Source organism: Nelusetta ayraudi, unplaced genomic scaffold, assembly GCF_046127955.1.
Source record: "Nelusetta ayraudi isolate G7.1 ecotype Tasmania unplaced genomic scaffold, CSIRO-AGI_Nayr_v1 ptg000110l, whole genome shotgun sequence".
Lineage (NCBI taxonomy): Eukaryota > Metazoa > Chordata > Actinopteri > Tetraodontiformes > Monacanthidae > Nelusetta > Nelusetta ayraudi.
Window position 1 is genome coordinate 315,001 of NW_027466160.1, and position 13,987 is coordinate 328,987.

Genomic DNA, 13,987 nt, shown 5'->3' on the forward strand with positions numbered 1-13,987 from the left:
AGAATGTCAGGGTGTGTGTGTGTGTGAGAGAGAGTGATAGTTGGGAGCAGATGCTGTAACATCAGCTCTCTCTCTCTCTCTCATGCACTCATACAGTGGGGGCGGGGGTGGGGTAGAAGGGTGGAGCCAATGAGGATGTCCGCTCCAGGTTCTTCCCTTGTGAAGCTCCACCCCCCACTGATGAGCATGAACAGCAGGTCGACCTGCAGTGACAGACAAACACTGTTCCATCAGCTGGTGGGGGGGGGGGGGGGGGTGCAGCGCTGCGGCTGGCCACCAGGGGGCGGATGGATGGATGGAGGCTGCGGCCTCGCCTCCTCCGTCCTCCTCGACAAACGAACCTTCTCTGTGTCCTCTGGCCACTTCCTGTTTTCTGCTTTAACTCCTCCCCCTTCTGCTCCTTCAACGACCCTGTTGCATTTGTTCACGTGAAACTATGTGTGTGTGTTGTTGTGTTGTGTTGCTGCTGCACCTGCTGCCACCATGTCCTACTGTGTCGCGCAGAGCAGCGCTACACAAACACACATAAACACGCACACACACACTGTTCACACACAGTTGCCCTGAAGCTCCTCCTCCTCCTCCTCCTCCACCTATCATCACCAGTGATCTCGGCCATAACGGGAGGTTTCCCTAAATCTTCTCTTCCAAACCATCCCAACTGTTCCCAACAATCCAGGGAACATCGGTGCTCTTATTTTGAAGAGCAGGTCCAGAACTTTGTCCTGTCTTCAGCTTTCTCCTCTTCTTTGTTTCTTCTTCTTCTCTGCTCTGGTTCGACTGAGCTGCCTCCTCCTCCTCTTCCTCCCGCTCCTCCTTCCTCTCCCTAGCTCCGCCCCTTCCTGCTCTTTCAAAAAACTCTGTTGCTTCTTCATGGATTTAACAGCGTTTTCGCTGCTGCTGCTGCAGTTTCCCTCTCACTGTGGAATGTCAAAACACCCCCCCCCCTCGCTCTCTCTCACTCACTCTCTCTGTCTCTCACACACACATACACACAGCCCCCCCCCTCTCTCTCAGATGGAGGAGGAAGTGGTTGGCTCTGGAGAGCCTCTTCCTGTGGGGGCTGCCAGACAGGAAACAGTCATTAGTTCTTCTCTTCTTCTACTTCTTCTTCTTCTTCTCCGCCCCTCCCCCCCCCCCCCACTCCCTCCTCCCAGGTGTTGGGATTGCCACACCGCCCTGCTGGGGATCGGAGGGGGATGGGGCACAAGCCCCGCCTCCTCTCTGGCGGATCAAAGGCGGACGGGCGTCGCACCTTCATCCATTTAAAAGTCAGAGCAGCGTCTGAAAGAGGAAGTGAAGCTGAGGATGCTGAGCAGGAAGTGTGAGGCTGACGCTGCCTTCAGGGGCCCGTAGGAGGAGAGAGTTTAGCCGCGGTGTAACACCACCACCAACACTAGGTGGCAGCAGATTCATTAGAGGTGAATCACATGACTCCGTTGGTTGCAGGTGTCGGCCACACCCACTGAGACCAAGTTTTGGGCAGGGGGCCTCAAAAAGGGAGCTAAACAATCAACAATCCGTGTTGGGGGTGCAGTACCAGGCCTGGTCTGAAGGTGGTGCTGATGATGTCCAGCATCTCTGCAACCAATCAGGCAGGAAGCGACATCATCATTCCTCAGGAGGGAGAGCAAGAAGGAGAAGGAGGGCCGAGCTCCTTGTCCTCCTCCTCCTCCTCCTCCTCCTCCTCCCTCTAAAGTCAGCCTGCTAGAACCCTGGGCTCGGTTGCCGGGGCCGACGGGATCACATGACGACAAGTTTCTCATCAAAGTCAGGAGGGCCGTCTGTCATCAAAGACAAAGGTGGAGATTATAGGTTCCACATTAAAGCCTTTCTGTGCGTCGCCCATTTAAGCTGCGTGCCGGCGGCGCCGCATCCACTGAATGCGGCGAGCGGCTGTCACTCCAGGATGGACGCCACCGTGGAATGGAAGCTGAGGATGGCGGCGCTGAGGCGCGTCTGCGGCCTGCCGGTCCGAGCCAGAGGAGAGCAGGGCGAGAGGGAGGAGAAGGAGGAGGACAGGGAGGAGGAGGAAGACGGAGGAGGAGAAGAAGGTCGAGTAGGGGGAGCTAAGATGAACGGTGGCCTGCGGGGAGCAGCAGAGCAGCTCTGGACCTGCTGGTACTGCTGGTACTGCTGGTACTGCTGGTAATGCTGGTACTGCTGGAGATGAGTTTTATCATCTTGCTCTTGTTCTGCTAGCACCCAGAGCTGCTCTGTTGCCTTCTTCTCCATCCATCCATCCATCCATCTTGGAAGGCAAGGAGGGAAGAGAAGAAGGTCTCGCCTCCAGGACAAGTAGGGGGCGCTAAGCTGAGTGGTGGCCTGCAGGGGGCAGCAGAGCAGCTCTGGGCCTGCTGCTGACAAGCAGGAGAGTTTTTTTTGGTGTGACTCGTCTGCAGCAGCCGGTGGATCCCAGAGCTGCTCCACTGCCATCTTCTCCATCCAGCCTTCCAGCCTTCCATCATGGAAGGGAAGAGAGGGGAGGTCGGGGGAGGGGCCTGGAGCATCTCTGCAGGCTTTGATGGGTTTCCATGGCCACCATGGAACCCCATCTTCCTTTGATGTGGAGGCTATGATCTGAGCCCTTTGATTTCCCAAGTTCTGGAGGTCAAGGGTCAACCGGAGCTGAGCTGAGCTGAGCTGACTGACTGACTGACTGACTGACTGACTCTCCGACTCTCCTCTCTGCTGCCCCCTAGCAGTGGCCATGGAGAACGCCAGCGTGGAGCGGCGGGACCAGACCAAGGAGGTGTCCAAGGAGGAGGAGGAGGAGGACGAGGAGACGACGGCGACGCCAGGAGCCCCCACAGGTGAGAGATGGCGGAGCACCCTCCTTCCCATCATGCACCTGTGTACAGAGCGCTCACAGCTGCTCACCAGCTTCCTGCTCGTCTCACTGCGCAGTGAGCAACGGACCAATGGAGGGAGAGAAGAAGTTGCAGAATGGAGACCGAGGAGGAGGGGGAGGAGGAGGAGGTGACCTCTCCCCCATCAACGCCATGATGTCAGCGGTGATGTCAGCGGCAGGGACCCTCAACGGCCAGGCGGAGCGACAGCAGCAAGCAGGAGGGGGCAGCTCGGCCGCCTCCCCCGCAGGCTCCTCCCCCAGGTAAGCCACACCCCTCCCCCCACATCACCGCGCCATCAACTCTGCCGTCACGTCCTGCCCTGGTTAACCCCCCCCCTCCCCCCCAATCTGTAGCCCCTCCCCCGGCAAGATACCCTCAGGAGCCATGAGAGCCCCGCCCAGCCGCAACCCACGACGCAACCAGGTACGCCAAGCCCTGCCCCCTCCCCCTCCCATCATGCACTGCTAAATTACATTGCAGTGTCTCACAGCTTCCCGTGGTGATGAAACAGGAAGTATGCTTCAACTGTGTGTGTGTGTGTGTGTGTGTGTGTGTGTTCCCTCCTCAGGACACCAAAGATGACTCGAGCTCGGCCTTCATCTGTCCGCTGTGCAATAAGGACTGCGGGACGCAGCACCAGCTCACCATGCACATCAGACAGGTAGGCCACGCCCACTTCCTGTTGCACATGCCGCAGGTCATAGAGATGTACACACACACACACACACACACACACACACACACACACACACGCGCGCGCGCGCGCGCATGGAGCAGCTGACCACATATAAGATGGCTGCCAGGTGGCTTCATCATTGTTTTGCCCTCTTGGCTCTGATGATGATGATGATGATGATGATGATGTCATCAGAGGTGGAGCTTGACCGTCTCGGCCCCGCCCCCACAAACCCCTGCAGCCTATCCCGCCCCGGGTTTTCTCGGCCCCTCTCAATGATAAGCGACGCTCGGTTGGTCCTCCGCTCGAGGCTCGCTGACTGAGTGGGCGTGTCCCGCCCTCTGCTGGTCGTCCCGCAGCACAATGCCGACGCAGGCGCCACGGACCACTCCTGCAGCATCTGTGGCAAGTGCCTGAGCTCCGCCTCCTCGCTCGACCGACACATGCTGGTCCACAGCGGCGAGAGACCCTACAAGTGCAACGTCTGTGGCCAGACCTTCACCACCAATGGCAACATGCACAGGTGAGCCAGCGTGCACGCACACACACACACACTCACACACACTCACACGGCTGATGGGGCAGGGGGGGGGGGGGGCGGAGTCCAACACCAACACAGGAAGTGGCCTGTAAACACAAGAGCCACTCAAGTCAACAACCAGGAGTTAGCAGAGGAGAGAGAGCAGCACACACAAGCGCACACGCACACACACACACACACACACACACACACACACACACACACACACACAGATGCAGTGGAGGAAGTTGGTGTTTAACTCCCATCTTCAGTCAAGCGTGATGAGAGCAGCAACCCAGAGTTGACACACACACACACACACACACACACACACAGAGTAACGCCCAGCCAGTTATCACTGAGGTCCAGCCTCTTTCGTCTCCAACGACGTTCTGTGTGTGTGTGTGTGTGCATGTGTGTGTGTGTGTGTGTGTGTGTTAATGTGTATCTGAACCACCACCTCCACCACCCCCGAAATCGAGTTGAAAACGGTGTGAAAACATGAGCACGAGTGATGCAGCCACTAGAGGGCGCAGCTCACAAGCACAGAGAGAGGGGGGGAAAAAAGGAGCGCCAGGCTCCAGCGGCTGTGAACAACATTCCATCAGGCTTCAAACAGCCTCTTGTTCTCTGCCTCTGGCCTCCCTCCTGTCGGCTGCACTGCCCCCCGCTGGCCGCTGGGGGAAGTGGCCGGTCCGGCCTGGTGAGTCCCCTCCTTCCCTCCCTCCCTCACTCCCCCGCAACAAAAGAGCTGCGCTGCATCACTGCTGGATGCTGACTTCCAGAGACAGACACACCCTGCTAGACAGGCAGACAGACAGACAGACAGACAGGCAGGCAGGCAGGCAGGAGGGGAGGAAAGAATGTGCAGGAGGCGGCCATGTTCTTCTGTTTAGTGTCTGGAAGAGAAAACGGAGCAGGAGGAGGGGAGGGTGGGAAGGAGGCAAACAGGAAGTGCTCTCTCTCTCCCTCCCTCTCGCTCTCTGTTGCTCACTCGCTCTTTCTGTTTTTTTTTGCCGAGCTGCAGTAGGAAAATAAAGTGGGAAGCGAGCAACTGCTTGAACATCCTCTGAAATATGAGAAGCACATGGAGGAGGAGGAGCAAGAGGAGGTGGGATCTCCTCCTCTCCGCTGGACAGGAAGCATTCGACAATTCGTGGCTCCACACGCCTGCTTCCTGTCCAGCGGAGAGGAGGAGGAGGAGGAGTAGGAGGAGGAGGAGGAGATCCCGCTCCACTCGGCCCCAGCATCCATTTTGCAGCAAACATCCTGCAGAGGGAGAAACCGGTTCCTCCGGTTTCTCTGCTGGCAGTTCCTTCTGCTGCCACTAGGAGGCTCTTTAACACACACCAGGAGGGTGAGGAGGAGGAGATGAAATCCTTCTAGTCAGCACACCACTGCCCCCTGTGGTGATGTGGTGGCAGTGCAGGCCGAGGTTACAGCCGCTGCTGCTGCTGCTGCACGTGAACTGTGTGTGTGATGCCTGTTGATACTTTTGTTACACACAAGACACTGCGTGCATGCTTGTGTGCATGTGTACGTGTGCGTGCATGTGTGTGTGTGTGTGTGCGACAGGCTGTGCAGCTGTTGATATCTCAAACTTCTCACTCACACACACACACACACACACACACACTGGCAGCAAGATTGTGTCTCTGCTGACTCTGCAGTTTTCCCCCCCTGCCGTCTGATTGGCCGCCTCCTGGGGGGGGGGGTTGTCACAGCCCATAAGAAGGAGACTTTGCCCCCTGTTGCCGCCCTCTTTGCTCTTCCTCTGCCACTTCCTGTCGGCTGCTCCCAGGTCTGCCAGGACCTCTTATGGGCGTCCAGCCTGCTGCCTGTCTGCCTGCCTGCCTGCAGGGGTCCTATTAATAGAGACTCATCCAGCCGCCTGCTGCTGCTGCTCCTGCTGCTCCTGCTGCTCTTCTTTTCCACCCTTCATCCCCCCCAGTCCTCCTCCTCCTCCTCCTCCTCCAAACTCCGCAAACTGCTGTAAACTGAAACCACCATTAGGCACCACATGCTAACTAGTGGCAGAATGACCTTTAAACACACACACGTGTGCGTGTGAATGACACCCCCCCCCCCACACACACACACAGCTAAAGATGGATCCTCCTCCTCCTACTCCTCTGTCAGGACGTGATGCTCAGTAGCGTAACTGAAAATGATTTTTGAGAAGTGAACTTTTGGTGGTCACATGATCCGACATGCTTTCACACGATCGCTACCTCACTACTTCCGCTCTCGCTGCTGCTCCCCGTAATTGTCCTAATTACACACACTTATTTGGTGTGTGTGTGTGTGTGTGTGTGTGTGTGTGTGTGTGTGTGTGTGTGTGTGTGTGTGTGTGTGTGTGTGTGTGTGTGTGTGTGTGTCCATCCGTCCATCCGTCCATCAGTCCATCCCTCCTTCACACTCCCAGAATTCCTTGCAGCAGCAGTGAAAACACCAGGACGCGTCTTCATCAGCATCCTGTTTGTTTCTTGTGTCACAGAGCTTTTTTTTCTTCTTTTTGTTTCTGTGCATTTGCAGGCACATGAAAATTCACGAGAAGGACCCGGCCAGCGGCCTGCTGCCCGTCAGCCCCCCCTCCCCCACTAAACGCCGCCGTCCGTCTGTCAAGAGGAGGCTGGAGGAGGAGAACGGCGAGGAGCCGCCCACTAAGAAGGTACACGGCTATGGTGGTGAAGAGGGGCTGATGACGATGATGATGATGATGATGAAGATGCCTTTATTAATCCCAGAGTAGTGCAAAAAAGATGGAAAATTATATTAATTATATTAATTAAAAGAAAGCAATACAAACTAAAAATAAAATATTTGTAGGGTATAAAAAGAAAATAAGTGATGGTGATGATGGTGATGAAGATGATGATGATGAGGATGTGTGTGTGTGTGTGTGTCAGACGTCGGCGGACGCAGCCTCAGAGGAGGCCCCAGCAGCAGAGGAGGAGCTGCTGCCCTGCCCCCTCTGCTTCAAGACCTGCAGCTCCAGGCTGGAGCTGGACGCACACATGGACACACACCCCGACATGGCACTCAGGTACACACACACACACACACACACACACACACACACACTGAAGCGTCAGTGCTCCGGGCCCAGTGAGGAAGAAGAGGGGGAGGAGAGGAAAGAACTGGGAAGAGAGAGGAAAGCAAGGAGGGAACGAAGTTGAAAAGGAAGCAGGAGGAGTAGAGGAGCAAAGGATGGATGGAAGGATGGATGGAAGGATGGAGGAGTGTGAAGGAGGGGAGCACTATGAAGTGAGGCAGGAATATTTAGCCGTAAATCTCCCTAATCAGCTGCTAAGAGGATTGACGGGGGGGGGGGAGAGGGAGCAGAGTATAGGAGAGGAGCAGGGGGAGGAAAGGGGAGGTGGTGGGAGGGAGGAGGAGGAGGAGGAGGGAGGAGAGCCTTGGGGTGGACAACATTCAATCTTCATGTGTTCCTGCTTTAGCAGAAGCCATGGCGAGCATACGTCTTGCCCAAGGGTTGTGGGTAATGTAGGCACACAGGTGATGGAAGTGGTCATATGCACACACACACACACACATGCATGCACGCTCTGTGATTGGGCGCCACTGTGAGGTCATCAGTTGTGGGTGTGGCCTTCCTCCCCTGCCCAGGTGCGACCTGTGCTGCCTGTCGTTCCGGACGCACCGCGGCCTGTTGCGCCACAACGCTGCCGTGCATAAGCTCCTCCCCCTGGACCCCAGCGGGCGGCCCTTCATCCAGAACAACCCCTCCATCCCCACCGGCTTCAACGACCTGGCCTTCATCGACTTCTCTTGCAACAAGTTCCCGCACATCGCACAGGTAGCAGCGCCTCCCAGTGACCCCCGGCAGCCGCTGAGTGACCCCCGGTGACCTTGCTCACAGTCTCACCCCCCGTCCGTCTGTCTGTCTGTCTGTCTATCTGTGTGTCCAGGTGTGGTGTGAGACCAACCTGCGGCGCTGCATCAGCAAGTTCCACCGCTTCGTGTGCGACGGCTGCGACAAGGCCTTCCCGCTGCGCTCCGCCCTGGACCTGCACAAGGCCACCGCCCACCCAGAGAAGCCCGGCCCCGCCCACTCCGAAGAGCAGGGGGTGGGGCAGAATGCGGAGGCGGACCAGACCGAGGCCAAGGCCGACCTTCCAGCGGGCCAGGCCAGCTTCCTGCAGGGCCTGGGCCTCCAGCACGTCTCCACAGTAAGTATGGGGTCAGAGGTTGTCTCCCCCCCCACACCCCCCCAAGCTTCCCTCCTCATCCCCTTCTTCCTCTTTCACCTCCTCCTCACCTCCTGCCCCACATCCTTTCTCCCCTCTCCTCCTCCCAGTCCTCCTCTCTTCACCTCCTCTGAACTGAAACCACCACTAGGCGCCGCCACTACATGCTAACAAGTGGCAGGATGACCTTTACACACACACACACACACACACACACACACACACACACACACACACACACACACACGCTTGTGTAAATCAAACTTTGACCACCCCCCCCCCTTCCACTCAGCTAAAAATGGAACCTCCTCCTACTTCTCCGCTTCCTCCTCCCCCACTTCCCCCTCTTCCACCTCCTCCACTTCCACCTCTTCCTTCTGTACTTCCTCCTCCTCCTCTTCCTCTTCCACCTCCTCTTCCTCTTCCACCTCCTCCTCCTCTTCCTCCTCTCTGTCAGAACGTGACACTCAGTATGGTAACTTTCAGTAAGATTCATGAGAAGTGAACTCTTGGTGGTCACATGACCTGACGGGCCTCTCTGTCTGTCTCCCAGGTGAAGGCGGGGCCCAGCGACGACGAGATCCACCAGGCCCACCTGGACAGCATCAAGGTGATCCAGGTGGAGGTGGGGGCGTCCGGCCTGCCCCAGGAGCCCACCCCCACCTTCCTCACCCTGGGCCTGGGGGGCCTGGGGGCGCTGGGGGGCCTGGGGGGCCTGACGGCGCTCAGCATCCCGCTGCTGGAGGCCCCTGGCTCCGCCCCCACACTACAGGGCCTGAGCCAGCGCGACGCTCTCAGCCTGCTCTCGCTGCAGCCCTTCCAGGCGGGCTTCCTGCTGCAGCCTGACGGGGGCGCCGCCACAGGCAGCACCGCTTCGTCGGGCGCAAAGCCGCGGGAGGGCAGCGGCAGCAGCGGCGCCGGCGCCGGCGTCATGGAGCTGGCCGACATCCAGCAGATCCTCAAGGTGGCAGCCTCCGCCCCCAACCAGATGGGGCTGGCGCTGCCGGTGCACGCCAAGACGCCCGGGGTCACCGCAGGTCAAGGTGGGTGTCGGCCTCGGCGGTCATGTGACTTGTTCTGGAAGGTTTACTTTGTGAATGGAATTGCTTGCAATTCCAAGCTACCCTGTTGAAAGTGTAATGGTGGCATTGACTTTTATCAAAGTAATGTAACTCATTACATTTGATTACATTTGAATTTCTTGTCTGTATTTAGAATAAATGTTCTCAACTGTTGAGACCTGACAGTGTTGAGCTTCCAGCAGCACTCTAAGCAGAGGGAGATCATTTGACTGGCAGGCGAGCAGTAGGGGGCGCTGCGAGTCACAAAGGAAGAGCCAATCAGAAGTGTGAATAGGTTTTGTCTGTAGAAGGGAAGCGAGATGGAATCATGATTAATCATGATTAGTCATGATTAATCCCTGATGATAAACGACCTGATGACATCACAGCCCGTGACTCCCCGACACTGCTGACATTGTGTCGCCCCTCAATCCCACCCCTCCCCCCTGCAGGTCCGGTCCAGGGTCAAAGGTCGATGCCGCCACTGAAGCCCAAGCCCCCCCTCACGCCCCGCTCCAGCCTGACGGCAGGCACCCCGCCCCCCCTGCAAAGTTCCCAGCAGGCCTCGCTGGGCTGCATCAGCCCCAGCCTGCCGCCGCCCACCCCCTCACTCTTCAAGACCCCACCCCCCTCGTCCTCGTCCTCGTCCTCGTCCTCGTCTTCCTCCGCCCCCGCTGGGGGGGGCCAGGACGCAGAGTGCATGGGCGACGCCCAGACGCCGCTGTCTGATTCGCCGCCTGCCGCGCACACGGCCTTGTTGCACGAGGAGGCCGCGCTGGGCGGCGGCAGCGGCAGGAAGGCGGGGAGCAAAACAGGAAGTGGCAGCGGCGGCGCCAAGGGCTCCTACCAGTGCCGCTTCTGCGACCAGTCGTTCGCCTTCTCTGGCGTGCTGCAGGCGCACATGCGCTTCCACCTGGGCGTGCTGCCGCACCAGTGCAACATCTGCGACTACGTTGCGCCGGACAAGGCCACGCTCATCCGCCACCTGCGCACGCACAGCGGCGAGCGGCCGTACGTCTGCCGCGTCTGCCACTACCCCTTCACCGTCAAGGCCAACTGCGAGCGCCACCTGCGCAAGAAGCACGGCAAGACGTCGCGCAAGGACATCGAGAAGAACATCAAGTACGTCACCTCCACCGCCACCGGCGCCGGCGGCATCACCACCACCGGCCAGCAGGAGGCGGAGCTGGGCGGGTCAGCGGCCGAGACGGCGTGCCGCTTCTGCGGCGAGGACCTCAAGTCGTACCGCGGCCTGCAGATCCACCTGCGCACGCACAACGGCTGCCAGCGGAAGCCCTACGAGTGCCGGCGCTGCGGCGCCGCCTTCCTGGCCAAGCGGAACTGCATCCACCACCTGCTGAAGCAGCACCCCGAGGTGCAGGAGCGCGAGATCGAGGAGCACATCGCCACGCTGCTGCCTGCCACCAGCACAGCCGGTGCCAGTCGGGCCGGCGTCACCGCCGCAACGGCCGCCAAGACCCAGGTGAAGGTGGAGGCCCCCCCGCCCGCCGGCCTCTACCCCCCCGACGACCAGCCTCTGGACTTCTCAGCCAGTGGGAGGGGTAGGGCCCCCCGCAGCGGCCCCCCCTCCCCCGGCGGCACCGGCGGGGTGAAGGTGGAGGGCCCCCCCTCCCCCACCCCTCCGGGGCTGGACTCGGACCAGCCCATCGACCTATCGGTGCCCAGCAAGAGGCAGCGGGTGGAGCCCCCCCACCCTCCCAAGCGCCACATCAAGACAGAGCAGCAGCAACAGCAGCTGGGCGCCGCCAGCGAGCAGCTCCTCCCCCTGGCCCTGTCCAGGGAGGAGAAGCCCCCCCCCGCTGCCCCACCGCTGCCCCCCCTGCCCCCCCAGCTGGGCTGCTACCAGCTGCCCCCCGGCCCGGCACCGCCTCCCTCGTCGCTGGCCGGACTCAACGCCGCCGCCCGCACCCCCCGCCTCAAGCCCCTGCTCCCCAAGCCGGCCGCTGCCCCCGCCCCCTCCCCCAGCCCCGCCCCCAGCCCTGCCACCAAAGAGCTCCCCCCGCTGGCCTCCATCGCCCAGATCATCCACTCCGTCTCCGGAGCTCAGGACCTGCTGAGGCGGGAGGCCGCCGCCCCACTGGAGGACAAGCCGACACCCACCCAGGCGGGCGACGCCCCCCCGGGAACCCCCACCGCCACCGCGGACCCACCGGGACCGTCGGGGGGGCCAGAGGCAGTGAGCGATGACAGCGGCGCGGACAGCTCGGCCAGGTGAGTCGAGAAGGTGCAATTCAGCCCTCCCACCACCAGGGGGCACAGCGGTGACAGCGCACTGAATTAATATGAAATCCATAAAGTCACACAATTACTGGATAAAGAGGCACAAAGTCTTGGTAGTTTTTATGTGTGACAGTGACCCCTAGTGGACAGGTTTAGAAAATCATCTTGAGCAACCTTTCCCACGTTTGTGAAGTGCGACAGGATGCACGAAGGCCTCGTCCAGCTGTGAAATTCAATCACCAGCTGATGTTGAACAGATGTTTGGCTCCTTTCTGAAAGCTGCTCCAATCACAGGAAGCGTCCCAGGAAGAAGGCGGTGCTGACGGCCAAGAGCAGCGGCGTGGACCTGGAGTCGAGTGGCGAGTTCGCCAGCGTGGAGAAGATGCTGGCCACCACAGACACCAACAAGTTCCGCCCTTTCCTGCAAGGCGGCGCCACCGAGCTGGTGGCCACTAAGAGAGGTGAGGAAGGAGGGAGGGGTCAGGGGGGGGAGGGGAGCGGGGGTGGTGGTGGTGGTGGTGGGGGGGGGGGGGGGGGGGGGGTTTAGCGCTGTGAGGTTCAACTGTGACCTTCTCCTCTGTGCCGTGACAGATGTGGGAGGGGCCGAGGAGCAGGAGGGGGGCGGAGCCAAGGACGAGGGCGGGAGGTCAAAGGTCAAGAAGAACGCCTACTCCAACTCAGCCCAGAAGATGACCTGCCCCTACTGCCCCCGGGTCTTCCCCTGGGCCAGCTCGCTGCAGAGGCACATGCTGACCCACACCGGTGAGATTCACTTCCAACAGCCTGGGCTGCACTCAGCACCTCTGTCCTTTGAATCTCTGTCTGATCACCACCTCCGCTGCCCCCCCCCCCCCCCCCACAGGCCAGAAGCCCTTCCCCTGCCCCAAGTGCGACGCCTTCTTCTCCACCAAGTCAAACTGTGAGCGCCACCTGCTGAGGAAACACGGCGTGACGGCCAGGACGCTGCGGCGAAACGGCAGCATCGGCAAGAAGGACGGCGACGACGGCTCACCTGAGAGCGCAGGTGAGAGAGAGGAGCAGCTGCTGCTGCTGCTGCTGCTGCTGGTAGAACACCCTGACCTCTGACCCTGTCGCCACTGCAGAGAGCCAGTCAGAGACGGAACAGGGCACGCCAGAGAAGCAGGACCCGCGTGCGGCCCAGGATGCAGACTCCGCTCATCCTGATGATCAGGAGGGGGGGCCAGGAAGCCCCGCCCCCAAAGCAAACCAGGGTCAGTGACAAACTGCCCAACAACAACAACACGTTGGTGGCACTCGGGAGGGGAAGCAGGTTTGTTTCTGACCAGATCATGGGTTGTGCAGCAGGTGGCGCCGCCGAGCAGCTGGAGGCGGCAGGCCTGGAGCAGACGGACCAGCAGGGGGAGCCAGAGGGCAAGATGTTTGAGGAGAATCAGCCTCCACAGAGCTGCAGCAGCAGGGTGAGACCCTGCACCCCCCCCCCCCCCCCCAACCAGGTCGCCGCTTCCTGTTTGTCGGGTCATGTGATTGACAGTCACCTGTCGCCCCCTGCAGGCCGACAGCGACAGCGACGACGACGACTGCCACAGCAACAAGAGCCTGGACCTCAACTTCGGCAAGAAGCTCATCGACTTCAAGCTGTCCACGTCCTCAGGCCCCGCCCCCGAGGAGGAGTCTGCCTCCTCCCCGCCCCACAGCCTGGAAGAGGAAGAGGAGGGGCCTGGCCCCGCCCCCAGCAGCCCCACCCTCAAGCAACCCGACTTTAAGCACGTGTGTGACGTGTGCAAGAAGAGCTTCCGCTACGCCACCACCCTCGCCCGCCACCAGAGGGCACACCTCTGCGAGGAGGCCCCGCCCCCTGCCAAGGAGGAGGAGCAGCCTCCCGCCGGAGAAGAGGAGGAAAAGGAGGAGAAGGAGGAGGAGGTGGTGGTGGAGAGCGGCAAGAAGAGAGAGGAGGTGGTGCTGAAGGAGGCACAGCCAGAGGAAGAGGAGGAGGAAGGAGGGGCCAAGGGTGGAGGAGCCAGCGAGGGCGGAGCCAGCGAGGCCGAAGCCAGTGGTGAGGAAGGAGAAGAAGAGGAGGAGGAGGAGGAGGAGGGAGAGGATGAAGAGGAGGAGGAGGAGGGAGAGGAGGACCATGAGGAGGAGGAGGAGGAGGAGGAGGAGAGAGAGAAGGAGGGGCGTAGCGATGAGGAAGCGTCGGAACCAAAGAGCCAGGATGGCGGCGGCGGCGGCGAGGCCTCAGGACGCCGTCTGGACAAGAGGAAGAAGATCTGCAGCGTCTGTGGGAAGAGGTTCTGGTCCCTGCAGGACCTGACCCGACACATGAGGTCACACACAGGTAGGAGCACACCTGCAGTCAGCCCATCAATCAATCAGCTGATCAATCAGCCCATCGATCAATCAGCTGATCAGTGTTTTGCCACCGACCGTCTGGAAGTTTGAATCAT

At 60.1% G+C, this 13,987-nt stretch overlaps 1 protein-coding gene and 1 long non-coding RNA gene across 8 annotated transcripts in view; both read left to right on the forward strand.

Moving 5' to 3' along the window:
- Positions 1-13,987, forward strand: part of LOC142903504 (uncharacterized) — a 59,098-nt gene that overhangs the window by 41,692 nt on the left and 3,419 nt on the right. The gene's annotated exons all lie outside the window — the stretch shown is intronic.
- The window catches only part of rreb1a (ras responsive element binding protein 1a), a 34,005-nt gene that overhangs the window by 16,855 nt on the left and 3,163 nt on the right, over positions 1-13,987 (forward strand). Inside the window, exons 1-17 of one of the 6 annotated variants that reach the window (XM_076049095.1) lie at positions 1,528-2,054; positions 2,703-2,813; positions 2,908-3,112; positions 3,206-3,275; positions 3,421-3,513; positions 3,888-4,051; positions 6,584-6,719; positions 6,958-7,094; positions 7,679-7,868; positions 7,981-8,241; positions 8,813-9,302; positions 9,773-11,552; positions 11,856-12,022; positions 12,153-12,323; positions 12,424-12,585; positions 12,665-12,793; positions 12,885-13,439. In XM_076049095.1, coding sequence (XP_075905210.1) covers positions 1,748-2,054; positions 2,703-2,813; positions 2,908-3,112; positions 3,206-3,275; positions 3,421-3,513; positions 3,888-4,051; positions 6,584-6,719; positions 6,958-7,094; positions 7,679-7,868; positions 7,981-8,241; positions 8,813-9,302; positions 9,773-11,552; positions 11,856-12,022; positions 12,153-12,323; positions 12,424-12,585; positions 12,665-12,793; positions 12,885-13,306 — 4,995 coding nt within the window. In that variant the 5' untranslated portion in view covers positions 1,528-1,747 and the 3' untranslated portion in view covers positions 13,307-13,439. Of the gene's footprint in view, positions 1-1,527; positions 2,055-2,702; positions 2,814-2,907; positions 3,113-3,205; positions 3,276-3,420; positions 3,514-3,887; positions 4,052-6,583; positions 6,720-6,957; positions 7,095-7,678; positions 7,869-7,980; positions 8,242-8,812; positions 9,303-9,772; positions 11,553-11,855; positions 12,023-12,152; positions 12,324-12,423; positions 12,586-12,664; positions 12,794-12,884; positions 13,440-13,987 lie in introns of those variants that run through there. The other 5 variants (XM_076049097.1, XM_076049096.1, XM_076049098.1 and 2 more) reach the window with 5 other exon arrangements.